The sequence below is a fragment of the Cetorhinus maximus genome, chromosome 11 (assembly GCF_964194155.1).
Source record: "Cetorhinus maximus chromosome 11, sCetMax3.hap1.1, whole genome shotgun sequence".
Lineage (NCBI taxonomy): Eukaryota > Metazoa > Chordata > Chondrichthyes > Lamniformes > Cetorhinidae > Cetorhinus > Cetorhinus maximus.
Genome location: NC_135889.1, coordinates 15,251,153 through 15,273,681, shown reverse-complemented (window position 1 = coordinate 15,273,681; position 22,529 = coordinate 15,251,153). Strand labels below are relative to the sequence as shown.

Below are 22,529 nucleotides of genomic sequence, written 5' to 3'. Positions count from 1 at the left end.
GCTGAGAGGAGATTTGATAGAGGCGTTCAAAATCATGAGGGGTTTGGAAAGAGTAGATGGGGTGAAGCTGTTCCCACTGGCGGAAGGGTCAACCAATTTAAGGTAATTGGTAAAAGAACCAATGGTGACATAAGGAGAAACTTTTTTATATGCTGTTGAGTGCTTAGGATCTGGCATGTTCTGTCTGGGTGTGTGGTGGAGGCAGATTCAACTGTGGCTTTCAAACAGAAAATTACCTGATAAGGAAAAATTTACGGGACTGCGGGGAAAAGATGGGCTGAGTGGCACTAGGTAAATGACTTTTGCAGATAGCCAACACTGACATGATGGGCTGAATGGTCCTCCTTCTGCACTGTGACCATTCTGAATGTGTTTCCAAGAGTGTTCCCTTTCAGATTTCTAGCACATTATGTGTTTGACCCTAGTTCAGAACAGTGATTTATTCAGAATAGCTGAAAAGGCCCCTTCCAATCTGCTGGCAACAAGGGTAAACTTGCTCAAGGCTGCCAGCCCATGAGTCCGCCAGATTTACTCTCGAGTTTTGGTCTGGGTGTGCACACTAAACTCCCAGTGTGAAAGCAGCTCAGGGTGAACTTGAGTTCGAACCCTGCCGGGGGCTGTCCAGAATCCAGGAGCTATGCGAGGTACACCACAATCTCCCCAATTTCTGGTGGAGGCGGCGACGAGGACTCGGAACATGATGGCTCCGGTTGCCGAACAGCCGGCCGATATTCAGGGCCACTTTGAAGAGCTGGAGCAAGGCAGCAAATAAGACTCCCCAGCATCAAGGTTTCTTCGCCGGATCTTCCCCAAGTTAGCGGGATAAAGATTACAACGACAAAACCCTCTCCTCCTCGCCCCGAATAAAGGGACGATGCGGCACACGCAATACAAAAACTCTCAGATGCTGGAAACTTTGAAACAAATGCAGAATATTTTGCAAGCTGTCAGGAAACATCTGCGGCGAGAGGGGAAAAGTTCGGGCGATGGTCCTTTGTCAAGGTTGCCCTTAAAGTCCGCAATGGAAACTTAAAACAGGAGTGGGAAATGAAAGGGGGAAACACAGAGGGGTCCAGAATGTGACCTTTTAACTTGCTGCTAAATCAGCTCTCACACCCCAAACAGGGCGAACAGGACCCTGCCCCTGCCCCATGTGCATACAGGATTAACCCCTGGTGCTGGGCACCCCACTCTTCATCCCTGAATTCATCCTGCAGCACAGAAAAAGGCCATTCGGCCCCTCGTACTTGTTCCGCCTCTTTAAGAACTTATTTTAACAATATACTGGGCCAGATTCTTCGTAAGAGCGCAAGGAAAGTTGTATTTGCTACATAAAGAAAAGTCGATGCACTCCGCATTCAACTCTAGAAGCATTTCAACGCCATATAGCCGTTTATAAATGCATGGTAGTTTTCTAAACATATATATCATAATCTCCCTGAAATATTTCCTAATTATGTACCCCCTCCATTAGCTTATGTTTTGCTGCACGGTTTAGGATCATGTTCAGGGAGTTTAATACACATGTTCAGAAAACTTTCCAGGGAGTTTTAATACGATTTTTTTTGGGGGGAGGGGGGGGGAAAAAAAAGTTTCATGGGTTTTATATAAGTTCGAAAAACATTTGGAAGACTTACTTTGATTTCCATCGTAGATATTCTGGCCGCTGGCTGCACCCAGGCACACGACCAGCAAGAGGACCCCGAGCGTGGAGTGGCGCATCTTCCAGGCACCAGCTCCCCCCCTCAACTCTTCACCGCTCACTCAAGAAACCCACAAGCCCGAGGAGTCCCCCTTGTATTGAGAAGGAGAGGGAAGGCAGCGGGTACTGGCACACGGATGGGACACTGGAACAGAGACTGAACCTCTCCCTACACTTTTGACCAGTGAACGAGTGCTTGTCCCGTAACCCCTTTTATAACATTAGCTGGCAAGGGTAGGTGGAACCTTGGAGGTGGGGATGGGGGGGAGGGGTCTCACTCGGGGCCACATCAATAATATTTACAGGTCTGCCTCTGACATCACTGGAGGAATTATTTAGGGCTTTTTTTTTGAAAAGAAGCTTTTCAGCCGCAGACACAACGCATCTTCCTTAAAGGGCCACTGCATCCTTTGGACAGCCGTCTCCATAACACAGGAACCCATCCCACATAAAGAAAAGCAGTCATTCTATAAAATGATTCACTGTTTGTCTGTGAAGGCAGGAAATTCATACCGAAGTATTATATATATGCTGAAAAACAGATTTAACTCGACTGCCGGTTCCTTGCCAGCTGGATTTGTAGCTGGATTTGCTGAACAGCTCTGAAGGAGACTCATACGGACTCGAAACGTTAACTCTTTTCTCTCTCTCCACAGATGCTGTTAGACCTGCTGAGTTTTTCCAGCATTTTCTGGGGTTTTTTTTTGGAAAAATACACTTTATTCATAAAATATCTGAAAGAACATTGCAAAACATTTGTAAGTAGCCCATCACAAAAAGCGCAATCACATTTCAGTTTTCCACATAGATCATGAGGTCAATACAATCAATGAATGTTACAGACATTTCAACCTGGTCATTAGACAGTCAGGCAGTGCAATGGTATTAATTTTCTGCTTTTGTATACTGAACAGTAGCTTTGACAAACCATCAGTGGGAAGGGCTGAATTTTTTTTGTAAGGTCCACCTAAACTAGGCGCCTTTTGCCAGCAGTTCGGGGGCGAATGTGCATTTGAATCTCAATGGGTGAAAGAGGCGGGATATTGTCCTCAACAAGGCGAAAAGATGTCTGATTTGTTTTTTTAAGCAACCTTCAGGTCTCCCAGTTTCATCAGATCTGCGTACATTTTCCACAACACACCTCTAAATATAAAGTACATAAAATGTATGTAAATCTGATCAATAAAAAACCTTGTGTGAGACTTTGAGATAAACTTGCCTCTCTCTGAAAGGGGGGAGTATTGGAGACAAAGGATTGTGGGGGAGGGTTACAGACATGGACCGAGACACACTAGATTAGGTATTCAATCATAAACCACCGCCACTTATGTGCAATAGACACTCTCTATTAGGAAGTGTGAGCCAGACACCGAATCTTTGTACAAATTCTTTGAATATTTGCACTGCTTTAAAGTAGGGCCGTTTATTGTCGTTGCAATCGTTTGGGATTTGGATGTAAGCTATGTGAGGGAAGTCTGATTCGAAACACTTTCTTTTAAAAAAAGGCCCTCATGCACCAGGTCTGAACTCTGCTGCAGCCCGAGTACAACCCAATAAAAACAAACAGCAAAGACTGCACTTGCCAGGTGCTCCATTGTCTGCAAAGTGAGCTCTTTGCGACATCCCGTGAAAGGAGCAATTTTAACCAAAAGCAAAATACTGTGGATGCTGGAGATCTGAAATAATGACAGAAAGCACTGGAAATGCTCAGCAGGTCTGGCAGCATCTGTGCAGAGAGACATCTCGAGTTCAATATGACTCCTCAGAACTAAAGGTGCAAGATTTCAAAATCAGATAGGGGTTGGGACGCTACAGAGTCAGGGATGGTTCCCTGCCAGGGTCTCCAAACAAAATGGCACTAAGACAGGAAGAACTTCTTAAAAATAAGTAAAAGGAGCTATATATGTCTAAAACATCTCAAAGTGCGATGAAGCCTGTTGCGTTTCTTTAAACCATCGGTTTCTACTTTAGAATAAGGAAGGGGTCTTGGAGCAATATTGGGGGTTCGCACTTTCTATCAAATCAAATGCCCTGGAGCAGAGTTTGGGAGAGTTTTGAGCGTGTGGGTTATGTTTGTAAGTCAGTGCTTCAGTATGTGGTGCGAATACCCTTGATAAGAAAGGAGACGCAGTCTGTTTATCGGTTAACCCGAGGACAACATTGCGAAAGTGTTGAATGGGTGTGTCGTTCCTTTAGGGAATTCTCTCCCAAACAGGCTGCTAAAGGTTCAGTGAGCCCCCTCCTCTCTACCCAAAGAGTTCTGCCCTGTCTGAAACGCACTGCGACTAACTCACCAGGTTTACCCCGGTTTAAGTGTGAAACAAAAGTGTCGCTTATTTATCGATTTGAATTTTGTCGCGTGCATCTTTTAACACAAGCTCATTCTGCCTCTCTACATCAATTTGAAGATGATTTCACAAGGACAGTTAATTGATTGCGCAGTCGCTCAGGATAGAGTGCAGCCATGTCTGACATGCTCCTAACCAATTTCTGAGAGGGGTCACGACCCTCTTTTCATCTCCCACCCCCGTCGAAAAAATATCGAATTAAATCAATGCCATCGACCACACTCCTCCATCTGTAGAACAACATACGAAATGTACGGGTCATTCAACCCAAGTTCACGCTGGTGTTTGTGACACAAGAGCCTCCTCCCACCTTACTTCATCTCACCCTATTGCATAACGTTCTATTCCTTTCTCCCTCATGTACTTAACTAGTTTCCCCACAAATGCATCTCTGCTGTTCACCTCGACCACTCCCTGTGGTAATGGATTCCACTTTCTAACCACTCTCTCTACATAAGAACATAAGAAATAGGAGCAGGAGTAGGCCATTCAGCCGCACAAGCCTGCCCCGCCATTCTATAAGATCATGGCTGATCTGCACCAGGCCTCAAATCCTCTTTCGTGCCAGCTCCTCATAGCCCTCAACTCCCCAATATTTCAAAAATCTATCTACCTCCTCTTTAAATACTTTCAGTGATCTAGCCTCCACAACTCTCTGAGGTAGAAGTTTCCTGGGTAAAAATAGAAGTTTCTCCTGAATTCCTCATTGAATTTATGAGTGAATGTTCTTATATTTGCAACCCCTTGTTTCAGACTCGCCACTATGGAAAATGTCTTCCATATATCATTCCTTTTTTATGGTCTTGCAGACCCCCATCAGGTCACCACTCTTCTCTATAGAATAGAGCCTCAGCCTGTTCAATCTTTCCTGATTGGTATGGCCTCTCAGTCTGGAATCATTCCTGTGAATCTTGTTTGCAACTTCTCCAGTGCCTCTAAGCTGTTTTTCTAAGAAGGAGAGCAGAACGGTTCCCAGTGCTTGATAAGTGTGGGCTAATTAAGGTCCTACGCAAGCCACAGAATCACAGAATTGTTACGACGCAGAAGGAGGCTATTTGGCCTATCATGTCTGCATCGGCCCTCCAATTCAGCAACTCACCTAGTTCTATTTCCCCACCTTCTCCCTGTAACCCTGCACATTCTCCCTTTTCACATAACAGTAATTCCCTCTTAAATGCTTCAGTTGAACCTGCCTCCACCATCCTCTCAGGCAGTGCGTCCCGGACCCTAATCGCTTGTTGCATTAAAAATGTTTCTCCTCATATCACTTTTGCTTCTTTTAATAATTACTTTAAATCCATGCCCTCTCGTTCTCGATTCTTTCATGAGTGGGAACAGTTTCTTCCTATCTGCTCTGTCCAGACCCCTCATGCTTTTGAACACCTCTAGCAGATCTCCTCTCAGCCTTCTTTTCTCCAAGGAAAACAGTCCTAACTTCTCCAACCTTTCTTCATAGCTGGAAGTTTAACATAATTTATCTGATTTCCATTCCATCCCTCTGGAAATGAATCCCAGTGCTTTGTTTACTTTTGTCATGGCCTTGTTAACCTGCAACATTTGTGAATCAGTACCTCTGGATTTTATATAGACTCTTATTTTCCAAACAGTATGTGGTTCCCTTATGCCTTCTACCAAAATGTAGGACCTCACACTTAACAATAATGAAATTAATTTGCCATTTCAATGCACTTTCTGTGAGTTTGATGGTGTTTTTACTTTAAGAGCTGCCCTCACAAGCAGTGTTTCAATTCCAGTCCCATACATCAATCTGTGCACTGAGGGTTAGACAGGCTGCTGCGGGCTGTTACTGCGCGAATGAATCAACATGAGCCTTGGTGTTTTCGCTGGAATGTTCCAGCTGTTTTTAGCCTCTGCCATGAAAGGTTTAGTCTTCCCTTTTGACTCACTGGCTGCCAGTGGAAAGGAGGAGGGGGTCGGTGGGCAGGGGTACTGAGTGGGAGGGGGGCGGGGGTGTATGGAATTGCAACATGACACCAGCATGGCTGGGATGTGAAAATCTGCAGCTTGCACTAACCGCAGGATCAGCGAGAATGAGAGCAAACTTGGATTTTTTTAAAAGTCTGTAAGCTTTTTTTTAAAGTCTGAACAGAGTCTAACAGTGGTGTACTTAGATTTCCAAAAGACATTTGATAAGGTGCCACATCAAAGGTTACACAAGATAAGAACACATGATGTAGGGGGTAACTTATTATCATGGTTAAAAGATTGGTTAGTTACCAGGAAGCAGAGAATAGGGATTAATGGGTCTTTTTCTGGTTAGTAATCTGTTACTAGTGGCGTGCCACAGGGATCAGTGCTGGGTCGTCAACTTTTTACAATCTATGTCAATGACTTGGACGAAGGGAGCGAATGTATGGGAGCTAAATTTGCCAATGACACCAAGATAGATAGGAAAGTAAGTTGTCAAGAGGAGGTAGAGAGTCTGCAAAGGGATATGGACAAGTGAAGCGAGTGGGCAAAAATTTGGCAGATGGAGTATAATGTGGGTAAATGTGAACTTGTCCACTTTGGCAGGAAGAATAGAAAAGATGTATATTATTTGGGAGAGAGATTGCAGAACTCGGTGGTGCAGAGGGATCTGGGTGTCCTGGTACATGAATCACAAAAAGTTAATATGCAGGTACAGCAAATGATTAGGAAGACAAATAGAATGTTGGCATTTATTGCAAGGAAATGGAGTATAAAAGCAGGGAAGTTTTACTGCAGCTGTACAGGGCTATGGTGAGACCACATTTAGAATACTGTGTACAGTTTTGGTCTCCTTATTTGAAAAAAGATGTAACTGCTTTAGAAGCAGTTCAGAGAAGGTTCACTTGACTGATACCAGGGATGAAGGGTTTATCCTATGCTGAAACAGGTTGGGCCTGTACCCATTGGAGTTTAGAAGAATGAGAGGCGACCTTATCGAAACATGTAAGATCTTGAAGGGACTTGCTAGAGTGGATACTGGAGGATATTTCCTCTTGTTGAGGAGACTAGAACTAGGGGACATAATTTAAGAATAAGAGGTCTACATTTTAAGACAGAGATGAGGAGAATTTTTTTCTCACAAAGGGTTGTTAGTCTGTGAAATTCTCTTCCCCAGAAAGTAGTGGAGGCTGAGCCTTTAAATTTATCTCAGGCTGAGTTAGGTAGATTGTTGTTAGACAAGGATTAATGGTGGGGGGGGGTAGTAGAAAATGGAGTTGAGACCACAACCAGAGCAGCCATGATCTTACTGAATGGCGGAGCAGGCTAGAAGGGCTGAATGGCCTACTCCTGTTCCTAAGCCCTATGTTCCTAAGTTTTTTGTAACACACCAGCACTAAAATCACCTTTCCCTTCCTGATTATACCATTCTGAGTAACACATGCTGATTAATAAATGTACAAAGGAACAGGCTTTACTGCAAGAATTTTAAAATTCCTTGCCAGAGGCTGTGGTAACTATATAATTGGGATGAAGAAAACCTATAAAGATATATTATAAGCATCTTTCTAAACCTATTAAACATAAATCCTTATTTATATACCTTTTAGACATAGGAATTGAGAGAGTGGAGTGGAGGAACAGAGAGACTGCAAAAATGAGAGATTATCCTGAAATGTTAAAGGCTTCATCCCTTTAGGCCCTAATCTCTGGAATTCCCTTCTTAAGCTTAGTCATCTCCCCCCATCTCTTACCTCCTTTAAGATTCTGCCTAAAACCTACCTCTTTGAACATCTGTCCTAAGAATTCTTTATGCAGCTTTGTGTCAGACATGATCCTTCAGACATTTTACTACATTAATGATTTTATTTTATTCTTTCATGGGATTTGGGCATTGCTGGCTAAGCCAGCATTTATTGCCCATCCCTAGGTGCTATATAATTGCAAGCTGTTGTTGTTTCTTCCTCTGGTGTCAGATCCTGGGGAGATAAAAATGGTATTCGAGCCTTATCACCTTTTGAGATGCTTTTTAAATTGCCATTTTCCCCACTGTACCTGCCTGGGGACAGTGACTAACAGACTCCTGCCCCCTTTGCCTTTCAGTTTTCAGTTAGATGCTGGTCACTCTGAGCTCTGCTGTGTTGTGTGGAGATTCCTTTATGTGTTATTTACCAGCCATGGCCAGTTATCAGCTAAGGTTCAGTGATAGCAATCTTGTCTCTGAGTCAGAATGTTGAGGGTTTCAGGTCCCATTCAAGATATTTGAGGCAAAAGCAAAGCTGACAATCCCCAATGCAGTACGGCACTGTTGGAGGTGCTGTCTTTTGGATGAGGTATCAAACCGAGGCCCCGTTTACTCTCTCTGGTGTATATGATAGCTTCCACAGTACTGTTTCAAAGCAGAGCAAGTGAGTTAACCCCCTGGTTCCAAAGAAGAACCATAGCGGACTCGAAACGTTAACTCTGTTTCTCCCCCTACAGATGCTGCCTGACTGCTGAGTTTTCCCAGCACTTTCAGATTTCCAGCATCTGCAGTATTTTGCTTTTATTTTGGAGTTCTCTCTAGGCCAAAAGGTATTCCTCAATCAACATCACAGAGAAAAAAAATTATCCGGTCATTATCACATTGTTATTTGTGGGAGCTTGCAGTGTGCAAATTTCCTACATTACACAGCCTCCACACTTCAAATGTACTTCATTGGCTGTAAAGCACTGTGGCTTGCCCTGAGCACATGAAGGATGCTATATAAATGCAAGCCTTTCTATCTTTGTGGGGACCAAGCCACCTCATTTACTTCATTGAAGCAGCCTCCCTTAAGCTGACAGCAAATGTGTCCTTGCGGCATTCAACTGAATGGTTATACCACAGGGTTTGGCTCACCCGAGACCTATGTGACTGCAGCCAGTCACTTTCCTGGAATGTTAAAGCACCTTTATCCTTGCGAAAATGCACAGCTAATGGAAGGTAGAGAAGAACGCACAGCCTTTGATCCTGGCGATGTTTGAATTGCAGGGTTGGGTTGCTGCATTGAGCTCAAGCAGAGCAGCGTCAGCTGTGGTAGGACAGTTCCTTTCATCAAGGTTAAGTTGCCTTTACACATCATATGGAATCATTGGAAATGCTCTTTAAATTCAGCATACATTAGAAGCCTGAAGGTTATATGGGTGCAGCAGAGCAATGATGGACCATTTGTGTGGCCAAAGTGGTTTCATTTCACTTTTGACTTCAAGCTTCACTCCAGAGACTTGAGCATAAAATCAAGGCTGACACTTTTAGTGTTGAACTGAGAGAGTGCTGCACTGTCAGATGTGCCATCTTTCGGATGAGACCCTAAACTGGGGCTCCATCTGCTCCCTCAGGTGGATGTAAAAGATTCCACTGTGCTATATTGAACAAGAGCAGGGGAGTCCTCTTCACTCTCCTAAATAATATTTATTCATCTACCAATATTTTTCAAACAGATCATCTGGTCATTATCACATCGCTGTTTGTGAGAGCCTCATGTGCTCAAATTGGCTTCCGTGTTTTTTATATTACAATGGTGACTACATTTCAAAAGTACTTAATTGGCTGTAAAGCACTTTGGGAAGTCCTGACATCATGAAAGGTCCTACATAAATGCACATCTTTCTTCCTAAGCCTGGTCAATTGGAGCAATCATTGAAGAAAGGAAGATAGTTCCCTGTTGATAGCCCAATATTTCTTCATCAAGAGGAACAAACTAACTTGGCACCTCCACCCATTGAAAGCCAAACTACAAATTGCTTCAGAAAACCAATAGACGAATTCTACAATAGAAGTTCCCCCACCAATTATACCAAATATGGTGGACCAATTAAACCTCTGTAATATTTCAATGTATCGCTCAATACAGAACCATTAAAGGCTGGGCAGCACAAGCCAACTCCAATTCATCAGCATTGTCATCAGCTGTCCCTCGATTTGAGATTGAGGTCTACCCAGGGCTGTGAGTTTCTGCCATGTGTCTTCACCTGACTGAACAGGTGAATTTTCAGCTCTCGGATCTTTGGGCACATGGAGCAGGATGTTCCACAAGGTGGTGGGATCCAGAGCACAGGACTTGCTTCCTTTTCTCTCCTTTGCTGCCATTCTGCCTCATCATTAAGGCATTGGGACTTGAATCGTGATGCAGCTTGATGGGCAGGTTGTCACCATTTTGAATGATTGGTAGCAAGCTTCTCCCAGTTATTAATGTCAGTGCTGCCACACTTCAGGGAGAGCTTCAGAGTGCCTTTGCAGTGTTTGCTTTGTCCTCCCCTAGAATGTTGGCCGTTTGAAAGTTGAGAAAACAGCACATTGCAGGGGAGATGCTTTTCAGCCATCTGGGCACAGCGGCCAATCGATCAAAGCAGTTTTGTCTGAACTCTTGTGGAGCTGACTTCAATAAGGACACTAACGTTTGTTCCACTGTCCTCCCGTTGAATCCAGAGGATGTAGTGGAGGCATTGCTGATGGAATTCCTCTAGCGCTCTTACGTGTCACTGGTACACAGTCCAGGTCTCACTGCTGTACAAGAGTGTGGTGACGACATCTGCTCTGTACACCCGGACTTTTGCTGACTAGCGGAGGTTTATTTTGGCAAACACTGACGGCCTGAGCTGGTGTAGCTGATCCGGTGTTGGATCACCACATCCATGGCGGACCTCTGAGACCGATGGCTAACAAGGTATGGGGAATGCTCAACATATTCCACAGTCTCTCTTTCAACATATATGGGAGGTGGAATATTTGGCTGACCGGGTGTGAGTTGATGTATAAGTGCCAACTTCTTGCCAACTCCAATTACTTCATTATTCGAAAGCCACAGCAATTGGCCTCCCATCTTCCACCCTGCATAAATTAGAGGTCATCCAAACTCTGCTGCCTGTATCCTAACTTCACCATAAGTCCTGTGCTCACTGACCTACATTGGGTCCCAGTCCAATAATGCCACAATTTTAAAATTCTCATCCTTGTTCTCAAATCCCTCCATAGCCTTGCCCCTCCCTATCTCTGTAATCTTATCCAACCCCAGAACCCACTGAGGTGTCTGCAATCTTCTAATTCTGGCCTCTTGAGCATTCCTGATTTTAATCTTTTCACTATTTCCCATGATGCCTTCAGCTATTTAGCTCGTAAGCTCTGGAGTTCGCTCCCTCCTTCTTTAAGATGCTCTTTAAATCTACTTCTTTGATGAAGCATTTGGTCACCTCTCCGAATATCTCTTTATGTGACTCAGTGTCAAATTTTGTCTGATCCTTTGGAATGCCTTGGAATCTTTTTAAACTATGTTAAAAGTGCTATATAAATGCAACTTGTGGTTGCTGAATGAACCAGTGGTGTGCTGCTGCTGCTAGCACTTTTCTAAATGGATATCATATCTTGCTTGGTGGATTAGTGAGCATCACGGTGTATTCCCTCGTTTGCCCACACCAGTCATGGTTTTTACCGTGTAGGCTGACCTGACGAAGCAATGGGAGTTTGTTAATCTTGTTCGTAGGATGGCATTTGTCCCTCATGTTCTGCCCTCTCCTCAGACCCTGACACTGAATGGAAACGCCCTCCAGAAAACCTTTCCTGTGCTGGGCCCAAGGACCACTGCCACAGGCAAAGCTATATTTTCTTGGAGACAATTAGCTGAAGCAATTTGGGAGGTAGCTCATCCTAAAATTTATTGGAAGTTTTAGCTCAGCATGACCTTTGACCAATGAGCAATTAACGCTCTGACAGTGCCTCTGGCTACATGCCACAAATCAGGTTTATTAAGAAATAAAATTAAATATACGTAAAAGTAGATATGGTGCACCCCATTAGATTATAATATCTGATTTCACAATAACACAAGCAATAGGAGCAGGAGTAGACAATATGGCCCTTCGAGCCTGCTCCACCATTCAGTGCAATCATGGCCGATCTTTGGCTTCAACCACAATTTCCTGCCCACTCCCCAAATCCCTTGACATCCTGAGAAACCAAAAATCTATCTATCCCAGCCTTAAATATATTCAACAATGGAGAATCCACAACCCACTAGGGCAGAGAACTCCAAAGATTCACAGCCCTTTGCGAGAAGAAATTTCTCCTCATCTCAGTCCTAAATGATCAGCCCCTTATCCTGACACTGTGCCCCTGTGTTCGTGATTCCCCAACCAGATGAAACCAACTTCTCAGTGTTTATCCTGTCAAGTCTCTTCAGAATCTTGAATGTTTCAATGAGATCACCTCTTATTCTTCCAGAAGATATGGGCCCAATTTACTCAGCCTCTCATCATAGGGACCATCTAATAAAACTTTGCTTCTCGTGAGCCTTCAATGCAAGTATATCCTTCCTTCCATGTAAAGATTAAAACTGCACACTGTATTCCAGGTGTGGTCTCACCAAAGCCCTGTACAATTGCAGCAAGACTTCTTTATTCCTGCACCCCAATCTGCATGCCAACTTTTTCTGTTCCTTGTATGAGTACACCCAAGACTCTGTGAACATCAACATTCCCAAGTTTCAAGCCTTATAGAAAACATTCTGCTTTTCTATTCTCATGCCCAAAGTGAATAACCTCACACTTCCCCACATTATACTTCAATTGCCACCTTGTTGCCCACTCACATAATCTGTCTGTACATCTTTGCAGCCTCTTTGCGTCCTTCTCACACCTTGCATTTCCATCTAGTTTTGTATCATTAACAAACTTAGACATATTACTCTCTGTCTCTTCACCTAAATAATTAATATAGATTCAATGCAGGGTTACAATTTTAAACTCTCATCCTTCGGTTCACACCCTTACATGACCTTGCTCCTCCTTTGCTCTGCAACTTCTTGCAGCCCTACATCCCCATGAGAACCCTGTGGACCCCTCAATTCTGACCTCTTTGTGCATGATGTTAATCACGCAGCCTTCGGTGGCTTGGTCTTCGGTTGTTCATTCCCCAGGCTCTGGAATTCCCTCCCTAAACCTCTCCACCTCTCCTTCCTGCTTCAGGATCTTCCTTGAAACCTATGTCTTTGAACAAGCCTGTCCTATCGTCTCTTTGTATGGTTCAGTATCAAATTGTGTCTGATAACACTCCTATGAAGCACCTTGAGAAAGTTTGCTCCATTAAAGGTGCTTTATAAATGCAAGCTGGTGTTGTTGAACTGACCTTCCTGTGCCTCTTGCAAAATAGCTAAAATCAAGCATGCTTCAGCTGTTCACCGCTGCACTTTATACATTTAGGATCGTCCATAGAATTCTCCTCTTTTGTGAAAGGGATAAGAGAGCTTCACTTGCTTGTTCAGAGAGTAACAGATAATTTGTAAAACCGGAAGGGATATCTCGCGCTATCCTTGATCTAACTGAGGTGTATAAGGCGATTAAAAGGTTTGATAAGGTAGATAGAGCGAAACTATTTCTTCCACTTCTAGTTATCCTACATGACAGCAGTGATTATGCCTCAAAAAGTATTTCATTGGCTGTAAAGCACTTTGAGATGTCTGGTGGTTGTGAAAAATGCTATATAAATGTAAGTCTTTTTTTCTTTCGAGTTGGTTGTCCAGAACAAGGGGAGATAACCTTAGACAAACCCTAGGCTATTCAGGGGTGAAATCAGGAAACACTTCTTTACACAACGAGAGCAGTGGAAACCCGGAACTGAAAATTTCAAAACGGAGATTTGGTAAGTTTTTGTTAGCATTATGTAAGCAAGGCTGGTCGATGGAGAAGAGATACATATCAGCTCTGATCTAGCTGAATGGCTGGAGGGGGACTGACTTCCTCCTGTTCCTATCACCAATTCTGCCTGCTGAGATACAAATTTAAGATAGATGTCCTTTGAAGTCTGTTTCTAACTCTTCAGTCGCTTCCAGGACACAGCAGAAATGTGAATCTGAGAACCCAGCCCCCACACCCAAGTAGACTGCCACCACTGTGAATGGGGTCTCGAAAGATTGGTGCAATCGCGCATGAAATGAACTGCAAAAGTGAGAAGATAAGAGACCCTTTGATCCACCTTAGCTAGTTGTAATCATTTTGCATCTAACACTCATTAAGCTGTTCACCTAGACAGAGGTGACTCATCAGCTCTTTGAAGTGTCAGTTTGCATTCCAGGCAGTGATGTGGATTCTCTCCAATCCTGGGGAACTGAAACAGCAGAACATTGTCGCCAACATGTCTGATCTCAGAAGCCATTTTAAAGTGGCCACTGAGTTGCCACTGTAAACATTCCGAACAAAATAATAATAAATTTATAAAATAATGAAATGTCAGCTTTCTCAGCGGGCAGCAATTTTACCTCTGTGTTAGGAGATTGTAGATTCAATTCTACTTCAAAGTCACAGGTATTAAATGTAGGCAAGACTGAGGGAGCCAGTACTTTGAAAGCCTTTGGCTCTGTCAACTGTGAAGTCTCTCCCGGAAATTTGTCACCATCCTTCGCCTTCTCCACACTGACATGCAAGCTGTGATCCTCACCAACGGAACCACCACAGACCCTATCTCAGTGAACACTGGGGTCAAACAAGGCTATGTCATCGCACCAACCCTTTTCTCCATCTTCCTTGCTCAGTACTGCACTTGACCCCCAGCTAACCACCCACACGCATGGAGACAATGTGCAGAAAAGACAGGAAACCATTCAACCTACATTGTCTTCAATCCAAAACCAAAGGTGCTCCAGCCTCAGTCACTGAGCTTCAGTGTGCAGATGATGTGTTTGTATACTCACTTCGAAACTGAGCTCCAGGTCATTGTTGACTCCTTCTATGAAGCAAATGAGAAAATGGGCCTTTTACTTAACACCCAGGAAGCTGAGGTCCTCTTCCAACCATCTCCCACAGCACAGTACCTCCCCTCATCGATTAAGATCAACGGCGACAGCCTGGAAAATGTGGACCATTTTACATATCTTGGGAGCCTCCTCTCGACAAAGGCAGACATAGCTGACGAAATTCATCATCACCTCCAATGTGCCAGCTCAGACTTTGACCGACTAGGAAAAGAGTGTTTGATGTCCATGATCTCAAACCCAAGACCGAGGTCATGGTTTACCAGGCAGCAGCGATCCCTACACTCCTATATGCTTCAGAGGCTTGGATAACCTACAGCAGCATCTCAAAGCATTGAGGAAATAGCACCAGCGGTGCTGTCACAAGGCCCTCCAAATCTGGTGGCAGGAAAAGTGGTCCAGTAGCAGCGTTCTCTCCCAAGGCAACGTGGCCACCATTGAGACGCTAATTACTCAAAATCAGCTCTGCAGGACAGGCTATGCTGTTTGTATGCCTGACACCAGACTTGCGAAGTAACTGCTCTACCCAGAACTTGGTCACTCCAGGAGACTCCTCGGAGGACTGCGGAAATACTTTAGGGATGTAAAGTGTCCCTGAAGATGTCAAGTAGCCCCACCAACTCATGGGAGGCCCTGATCTGTGACTAACCAAAATGGAGAAGGTTCATTTGGGAAGGCAGCAAACACACAGAGAAACTTTGTTGTGAATGCTCAGAGGCAAAGTCAAGGCGTCGGAGAGAGAGCACAAGCTCCCAAGCACGTCATCTACCCGACCCTCCAATCAATACTTGCTCCATATGTGGAAGAGTCTGTAGATTGCACATTGGACTTATCAGCCATCTCAGAGCCCATCTAACTGGAATGGAAGCAAGGCATCCTCGATCCTGAGGGATTGCCTAACATGAAGACTGAGGGAGTGCTGCACTGTCTGGGGTGCCATTTTTTGGATGAGATTGTAAACCTGCCCTCTGAGGTGAACGTAACAGATCCCACAGTACTACTTTGAACAGCAAGGGAGTTCTCCCTGGTGCCCTGGCCAATGTTTATCTGGCAACCAATATGTCTAAAGGGAGCAGATTATCTGTTCATTGTCACATTGTTGATCCAGTCTGGGGAGAAGTTGGGACAGGGGCTAGAATAAATGCCTCCCTCCAGAAGAAACTTGTAAGAAAGAAAGATTTGCTTTTCTATTGTGCCTTTCATAACCACAAGGCATCCAAAAGTACATCAGAGCTCATGGAGTACGTGTTGAAGTCACTGTTGGAACACTCCAATTGACCTCCACACCATTGAGTCAGAGTTTTCCTTTCTTAAAGCGCTGTCCAGTGATCACTGTTTAGTAAGTGTACACACGTGGGCTTTGGGTGAGGTGGATGTGAGGGGGGTGGGCTGGTGGGAATGGGGTTTGTGGGTTCATGCCCTCCATGGTTGAATAGCTTGCTCAGCTACTCGCACATGAACAGCAAGAACTTGGGTGAAGCATGTGTGGGAAAGCTCAGGAAACTGAATCCCAACAGGAGTCAGAGTCATGGATGCAGTGGTGGGGGGGTGGTGGTGGTTGGGGGATGGTGGGGGGTGGAGGGGGGCCTGGGGAAGTGGGGTGTGTGGGCTGGGGAGGGGGGGAAAATTCATTCCCTAGCCTGTTGAAGGAATGAGTGATCATGTTTTGAAGGGCAGTACAGAAAATGTCTCTCACCAAAGAGAAACAGCATTAAATAGAACGGAAACAAAATAGCCTCACTCCAAGTTTCCCTTGCCACCACCCCCTGTGAAGTCTTTGATATAATTGTCTGACGCAGTTACCTCACACAAGCCACGCCACCTCCCTGATTTGCCTTGAGGCTAGAAAGCGGCTGCAGTGCTGGAGGTAGGTGACATGAAACAGAGCCAGTCCTGTGCCACACACTCACAGCTGGGATCTCCCACAGTTCTTTTACAAACAAGAACAGAACATAAATCACTTACAAATGTGTCTCTCACAGCCGGGGAATCAGGGATGGAAGGAACAAGCAAAGGGGCACCTCCGTCTGAGGTTTTTGTAAAATTACAACGCACAATTTCCTATTAAGCAAATGGAACTCTTCCTCCACAAACTGGAAAGTTCTTAAGATGTTGGTAACCGCATATTTAGAACAATTGCCACAAGTGGGGAGAGATGAGGGGTTTTTAAAATATGTTTTTGAGCTGAAATGTGCTGCCTGAACAGGTGGTGGAAGCAAATTCAATTGCGGCTTTCAAAAGGATATATGTTGAAAAAAATTGCAGGGCTATGGAGAAAGAGCAGGGGGAGCGAGACTAATTGGATAGCTGCTTCAAAGAGCCAGCACAGGCACAATGGGCTGATTGGCCTCTTTCTGCTCTGGAAGAGTCTGTGTTGGCTGTTTTATTTCAGTGAACTGCTCCCCATTGAAGAGTTTGCTTTGGGAAATGTGATCTTCGTGATGAGGAAACAGCCTGTTTAAGGGCCCTCGCTTGGATTTAAGATAAACCATCTGCAGGCCTGCTGGAGCATCCCTGTCGTAATGCGCTTTGGGTTGATTACCCCAACGTTCATTCCCGGCCAGGCCTCCATAAATCAGGAATGCAGTTTAGGAATTAGGGTTGCCAACCCTTCAAGATTGTCCTGGAGTCCCCAGGAATCGAAGGTTAATCTCCAGGCCACTGCTGTGAGTACAAACCTGCGAGGGCAACCGTAGGCTTATTAAAAAAAACCCCTGTTTTTATTCTTTGCATGTTTTTGTTAATATTGGAGGGGACAGATAAAGGTGCTTTGACTGACAGTCACGAATCATTCAATTGGCGAGTGAAGAGGCCATTTTGGCTTTCGATTGACCTGGAAAGGCGGAGCATCACGAGGATGGACGTACTGGACACAGGAGGTCATGTGATAAAGCCTCCAGGAATACATCCAGCCAATGTGTGCGGCACAGAGCCCTATCTGCCGGGCATGCAGGTCCAATGGTTTTGCACACACTGTATCTGCCTTCACTAATCCCTTTGTGGTATTGGATGATACAATGGGACTGCGGACGTGGCTCAGTTAGATAAAAATCTTACCTCTGAGAAGTGGTGGACAGAAGTCCTACTCCAAGTACTTGGGCACAAAATCCAGGTTGACTCTCCAGTGCGGCACTGAGGGGGTGCTACACTGACAGAGGTGCTGCCTTTCAAATGAGATATAGTAAAACCTTTGTTATCCGGCATGCTTAGGGAATGGGTGGTGGCGGTAAATCAAAAATGCCGGTTAATGGGGAGTTACATTACACCGGACACAAGACAAGGTCCACCTCGGTGGGCGGGCTCGTGCCTGACCCGCTCAAGCGTGAAATGACGTGCGATGACATCGGGCGAGCGTCCCGATGTCAACGCGCAGCCGCGATTGGCGGGCGTGCACTGGAGTCGGCAGCGTGCCCGCCAACAATTAAAAGGCCTAACAAGGCCATTAAAGAGTCAATTAGCTTAAACTTTTCGCTGCCTGTCCAACCTTATGGTTGATGGGCAGGAGAAAAGGCCAAGCGGCCCTTGCATTGTTTTTGGAAATCTCATCCACAGGCAGGATGAGGTTTCCAACGTCAAATAAAAATAAAATGGAAATGATAAGTTGCATTTATAACATGTCCCTGCTCATGTTTTATAACATTTTAAAAATCTTTATCTCTAATTTTTAAAACTCGTCATCTCCCTGAGGCAGCTCTGTGCCTCGGGGAGATTTTCGAGCGCTCACTTGCGTGCATGCACGAAGTTCCCCGCTTGTCCCGCTCGCCCTCCTCCCCCGCCCGCACAGGCAGTGCTGAGCGCTGCCACTCGCGTTTCACGCTGGGTGGGCTTTAATTGGCCCGTCAGCGTGAAATCGAAGTCCGGCCCCCGCCGAGCCCAACTGACAGGGGCAAAAATTTTGCCCATAAAGTCTAAGAACAGCTTCTGCTGGTTTGCAGTCCATTGTTTATACTGTTAGCTTTTTTTAATGACACTGAAAGTGACCGGATTAAAAAAAAATTAAGCTGTCAGAAATTCTGATTACTAGAGGATTGTAGATTGTAGAGATAGGTAGATTGCCAGAAAACACAAAGTTTACTGTATTCAGCTATGGTCCTGTCTGCCCTTTCAGCTGAACATACAGGACACCGGGGCACAATTTCAAAGAAGAACAGTGAGATGTCCTCGTGATCCTGGCCAATATTTACCCCTCCATCAACATCTAAAATAGATTATCTGGCCATTACCACATTGCTGTTTGTGGGAGCTTGCTGTGCACAAATTGGCTGCTGTGTTTTCTACAGTGCAACAGTGACCACACTATCGCACTTCAAAAGAGTGCTTCATTGGCTGTTAAGTGCTTTGGGATGTCCTGAGGTTGTGAAAGGTGCTACATCAATGCAAGTCTTTCTTTAGTTGAACAGGTTGCAGTTAGGACGAACCAGGCCTAGAAACACTGGCTCCCTGGAGGGCAGCATTTAAATGTAGATGTGATGCAGGGAAGGAGATGCTGGGATTTGGTCTGGAACCTGGATCCACTGGGTTACTGTTTCCGCTGTCAGTTATTCCAGAAATTCCAGCCTGCTTTGGGATGGGCTCACCTTCGGTCTGTGCCCTGCTTACTTCTCAAAGGCACTTTGGGGGCATTCCATGGATCGTGCGGAAATTCCACAGGCTGTGTTCAAGTCCCCTTCACCCATCACCTCTATGCTCACTGACCTACATTGCCTCCCAGTCTACCAGCAGCTTAATTTTCAAGTTTTCATTCTCGTGTTTAAATCTCTCCATCGTCTTGTCCCCCACTATCTCTATAATCTCTAGTCTTACAAATCCCTGAAATATGTGTTTCCTAAAGCTTTGGTCTTTAATGCATCCCATGTTTTCCATCATTCCCCTCATTTGTGGTTAGGTTTTAATTTGCCTAGGCCACAAACTCTGAAATTCCTTCCCTAAACCTCTTCGCCTCTCCTCCTCTCTTACCTTCCTTCAGTTGTGCCTTAAAATCTATCTCTTCAGCTGAGCTTCCGGACACCTGCCCTAACATCCCCTTTTGTGACTAAGTGTCAACTTTACCCTGATAACTCTCCTGTGAAGTGCCTTGGGACATTTTACTGCATTAAAGGCACTATATAAATGCAAGTTGTGCCCCAATCATCTCTCTGGATGTTCCATGGAACTTTCATCACCTGAACTCGTGACTCCAATTGCCCTACCCATCCAGAAGCCTTTATAACCATCTCTGATCTTTTTATCACTAAACTAAAAATGACCAAAGAATATATAAAAAAGCCTACACGATTCCGTTTCCACATGTGTGAATCGTCACCTGTGTAATTCCTGGAGACTCCAGGACAATCCTGGAGGATCAGCAACCCCATGGTGAAGCCTATATGATGCCTCACTGACCTTTGCACTCCTCCCCTGCTTCTTAAGGGACTTCAAAATTTCTAAGGCCTTGATATTTATACATGTACCTCATCTGAACCTCAGGGAGAGCCAAAGTACTCACATATGTCGGATTGCTTTGGAAGTACAGTCGCTGTTCTTATAGAGGTGAGAGCAGCAGCTCATTGGCACACAACCAGCAAATAGGATAAAATGTGACAGTACTTTGTTTTTGGCTGAGAGATAGTTGCTGGTCAGGCCAACGACAGAGCTCCCCTGCCCTGAGAATCTTTTACACCCACCTGAACAGGCAGACGAGGCCCAATTTAATGTTTGATCCTTAATGATGGCTCCTCCGACAGTGCAGCATTCCCTTGATACTGTACTGGAAGTGTCAGCCTAGGTCATATGGACAGGTCTCTGGTGTCAGACTTGATTCCACAACATACGAATATATGAAATAGGAGTAGAAGTAGGCCATTCGGCCCTTCCAACCTGCTCCGCCATTCAATAAGATCAGGGCTGATCTGTTTGTGTTGCGAATTCCACATTCCCATCTACCCCCGATAACCTTTGAATCCCTTGCCTAACAAGAATCTACCTCCACCTTAAAAATATTCAGTGACCCCACCTCCACCACTTTCTGAGGCAGAGAGTTCCAAAGTTGCGCAACCCTCCGAGAAAAAAAATTCTCCTCATCTCTGTCCTAAAAGGGTGACCCCTAATTTTAAAACAGTGCCCCCTAGTTCTGGACTCACCCACAAGAGGAAACATCCTTTCCACGTCCACCTTGTCAAGGCCGTTCAGGATCTTGTATACGTCAATCAAATCACCCCTCGGTCTTCTAAATTCCAGTGGAAACAAGCTCAGTGTGTCTAACCTTTCCTCATAAGACAACCCATTCATTCCAGCTATCCATCTAGTAAACCTCCACTCAACTGCCTCCAAAGCATTTACATACTTCCTTAAAAAAGGAGACCAAAACTGCACACAGAACTCGAGGTGCAGTCTCACCAATGCCCTGTATATCTGAAGCATAACATCCTTACTTTTATGTTCAATTCCTGTCGTAATAAAGGACACCATTCCATTCGCCTTCTTAATTACTTCTTGTACCTGCATACTAACTTTTTGTGACTCAAGCATAAAAACACTTAGATCCCTCTGCACCTCGGAATTCTGCAGTCATTCTCCATTTATGTAACACTCTGCTTTTTTATTCTTCCTGCCAAAGTGAACAACTTCACATTTTCCCACATTATACTCCATTATACTCCCATATTTTTGCCCACTCACTCAACCTATCTATATCCATCTGCAAAGTCCTTATGTCCTCTTCACAACCTCCTGACTGAGAATGCTACCAAGGGAGCCAAGTTGCGGTTCAGCTGGGAGGAGCTGGGGTACAGCTCCACATCTCCTGTAGAAATGCTAATACTCTTCTCAAGCATCAACAATGTCATTCAGTCATGAAGGTATCACAGGTGAAATTGACACCAGCCTCGCCTGACATCAACATGTGTGTATTTTCAGCAAGGCTCACTAGGGAATGATCAGGACTGGGAACCCATGGTTCACTTATAGCCTGGTTCGCTTATACCCCAATTCACTTATACCCCGGTTCACCTCTACCCTGGTTCACTTGTACCCTCAGTAGCTCAAGAAAGCCAAAGTCATTTGTAACAATTAACTGCTGCTATAGCTGCAATCAACTTAAGGTAGCAGCCTTGGCTCACTGGTAGCTCCCTCCCCTCTGAGATTGAAAGTTTTGGATTTAAGCCCCACTCCAGAGACTTGAGCATGTAATTCAGCTTGACCATTCTCAGTGCAGTATTGAGAGGTGCTGCACTGTCGGAGGTGCCATATTTAGGTTTGACATTAAACCGAGGTCTCGTTGGGTCTCCTAGGTGGATGCAAATGATCCCAGAGAACCATTTTGAAGAACAGCAGGGGCATTCTCCCTGGTGACTTTAGTATAAAAGTATTCGGCGGAGCAAGGGTTAATGTGGGACTTGAGAACCGTACCATCCACAGATGATGTAGAGAGTCACATGTTGGTAGACTGTGTATAGTAGAGCCTGGAAGGAGCCACATGGAAACAGCACCTATGCTTGGATATGTACATAGTTATGGGTTACCGATAAATGGTTTATGTTTAACCACACAAGCCTCCAGGCCTCGTAGTGAGACACCAAACAATCTTACAACATGGTGGCAGTGAAGGGTGGACCCTGAAATCTCGGGAAAGTTGGAGAAGGAACCCGGATTCTCCAAGCATGAAACACTAAAGAAACTGAAGCCTAACCTGAGAGAAGTGCGCCTAAATTGAAGGCACAGTTGGAGATCGCCTAAAAAGAAATTCAAGACACATTTGGAGACCACCTTAAACAAAGCTCCATTGCACACATGGAGGCTGAAGGGCTTCTC

At 44.8% G+C, this 22,529-nt stretch overlaps 1 protein-coding gene across 2 annotated transcripts in view; it reads right to left on the bottom strand.

Moving 5' to 3' along the window:
- LOC144686410 (fibronectin-like) overlaps nt 1-1,888 on the bottom strand; it is a 95,444-nt gene extending 93,556 nt beyond the window's left edge. For both annotated transcript variants that reach the window (XM_078551565.1, XM_078551566.1), the window contains exon 1: nt 1,638-1,888. In XM_078551565.1, coding sequence (XP_078407691.1) covers nt 1,638-1,722 — 85 coding nt within the window. In that variant the 5' untranslated portion in view covers nt 1,723-1,888. The remainder of the gene's footprint in view (nt 1-1,637) is intronic.
- Between the last annotated feature and the right edge of the window lie 20,641 nt (nt 1,889-22,529).